At 41.4% G+C, this 2,068-nt stretch overlaps 1 protein-coding gene across 1 annotated transcript; it reads right to left on the minus strand.

The window, feature by feature from the left end:
- Window positions 1-1,358: 1,358 nt before the first annotated feature.
- On the minus strand, window positions 1,359-1,811 carry LOC114755685 (uncharacterized). Its single transcript, XM_028944550.1, has one exon. The coding sequence runs from the start codon at window positions 1,809-1,811 to the stop codon at window positions 1,359-1,361; it is 453 nt and encodes a 150-aa protein (XP_028800383.1).
- Between the last annotated feature and the right edge of the window lie 257 nt (window positions 1,812-2,068).

Consider the following 2,068-nt stretch of genomic DNA (forward strand, 5'->3'; position numbering starts at 1 on the left):
ATATTCCATCTGGTGACACCTCGATCGCATCATCCTCAGCTTTTGTTAGCTTAATTCGAAGTGTATCAGCTACCGGATTGCTCTTTTGGGCCTCTTTGATTTGTTCTATCAGTTGGGCTCCTTCTCTTATCACTTCTACTTTCTGGGTCATTAGTTTCATATGGGAAAAAGGTTCCTAATCTCTCACATCTTTGATCAGTTTCCGTTCCTGAATCATTAAGAACGCTACTTGTACTACCTTTCGGCTTAAGGCGTCAGCTACCATATTAGCCTTGCCCGGATGGTATTTTATCTGGTAGTCATAATCCTTGAGCAACTCTATCCATCGTCGTTGTCTCATGTTTAGTTCTTTTTGATCTTGCATGTACTTAAGACTTTTGTGGTCACATAGTTCAAGGATTGCCCCATATAGATAATGCCTCCAGATTTTTAAGGCAAAACTATTGCAGCTAATTGTAAGTCGTGAGTGGGATAATTCTCTTCATGAGACTTTAACTGTCATGAGGCGTAGGCGACTACTCGTCCTTGCTGCATTAATACACACCCCAATCCTTGCTTGCTAGCATCGGTATATATAACATACGGTAGGGTTGGATCGGGAATTATCAGACAGGGGTCGAGGTCAACCTTCGTTTCAGCTCTTGGAAGCTAGCCTCACATTTATCATCCCACACGAATTACTGGTTCTTACGTGTAAGTTTAGTCAAGGGCTGTGCAATTCTCAAAAAATCTTTAATAAATCTTCTATAGTAACCTGCCAATCCAAGAAAGCTTCGTATTTCTGTAACTGTTTTTGGTTGCTCCCAATTCAAAACTGCTTCCACCTTACTGGGATCTACTGCTACTCCATCTTGGGTAATCACATAACCCAAGAACTTTACTTCATTCAGCCGAAACTCACACTTGCTGAGTTTGGCATATAGTCGTTTCTCCTTTAAAATACTTAGAATGATTTGTAAATGTTGTTCGTGCTTCGCTGGTAACTTGGAATATACTAAGATATCATCAATGAAAACCACCATAAACTGATCTAGATATGGCCGAAAGATCCTGTTCTTGTAATCCATGAAAATCGCAGGGGCATTCGTTAGTCCGAAGGGTATTACCAAGAACTCATAGTGCCCATACTGTGTTCGAAAAGTAGTTTTCAGAATGTCCTCTGCTTTAATCCTTAATTAGTGGTAACCTAATCTCAAGTCAATCTTGGAGAACACTGTGGCACCAGCTAATTGGTCTAGCAAATCATCTATTCTAGGTAGTGGGTACTTGTTTTTAATCATCACTTTATTGAGATCCTGGTAATCAGTGCATAACCTTAGGCTACCGTCCTTCTTACGAACGAACAAGACGGGTACTCCTCATGGTGACACACTGGGCTGGATAAAATTCTTTTCTGAGAGCTCCTCTAATTGCTTCTTTAACTTTGCTATTTCATTTGGAGCCATACAATCTGGGGCTTTGGAAATCGGCCCTGCTCCAGGTACCAGGTCAATTGCAAACTCTACCTCTCGCTCCGGAGGTAACCTGCTAATTTCTGTCAGAAAGACTTCTAGAAAATCGCATGCCACGGGTATCTCTGTTATGCCTTCTTCCACTTCTGCATGTACAGAGAAGAATACCACATACCCCTGATAGCCATGTCTTAGGCAATCCCCGGCTTGGGCTCCCGTAATCAAGCTCAGTTTCACGTCGTTACGAGGGGTTAGCTTATGAGGAGGAAAAATCAAAGTCCTATTCTTATAGTCAAGGAGTATATTATGGGTAGACAGCCAATTCAGACCAAGTATCACATCAATCTCATGAAAAGGCATACATATTAGGTCAAGTGTAGTGCAACAGTGGCCATAGCAGACAATACAATTTAGGCAAACATCAAACGTATAAACTTTAGTGCCCATAGGAGTAGCCACACATAGATCATATAATAATGTGTTAACAGCAAGGCCTATGCGCTTCGCGCATTCATATGAAACAAAGGAGTGGCTAGCACCCGAGTCAAAGATAGCATGCACAAGGTAATTATTAACTTGAATCGTACCTTGTATCATCTTAGGCTACTTATCAGCCT

The sequence above is a fragment of the Neltuma alba genome, unplaced genomic scaffold, assembly GCF_004799145.2.
Source record: "Neltuma alba isolate B1F8T4 unplaced genomic scaffold, ASM479914v2 tig00010321_pilon, whole genome shotgun sequence".
NCBI lineage: Eukaryota > Viridiplantae > Streptophyta > Magnoliopsida > Fabales > Fabaceae > Neltuma > Neltuma alba.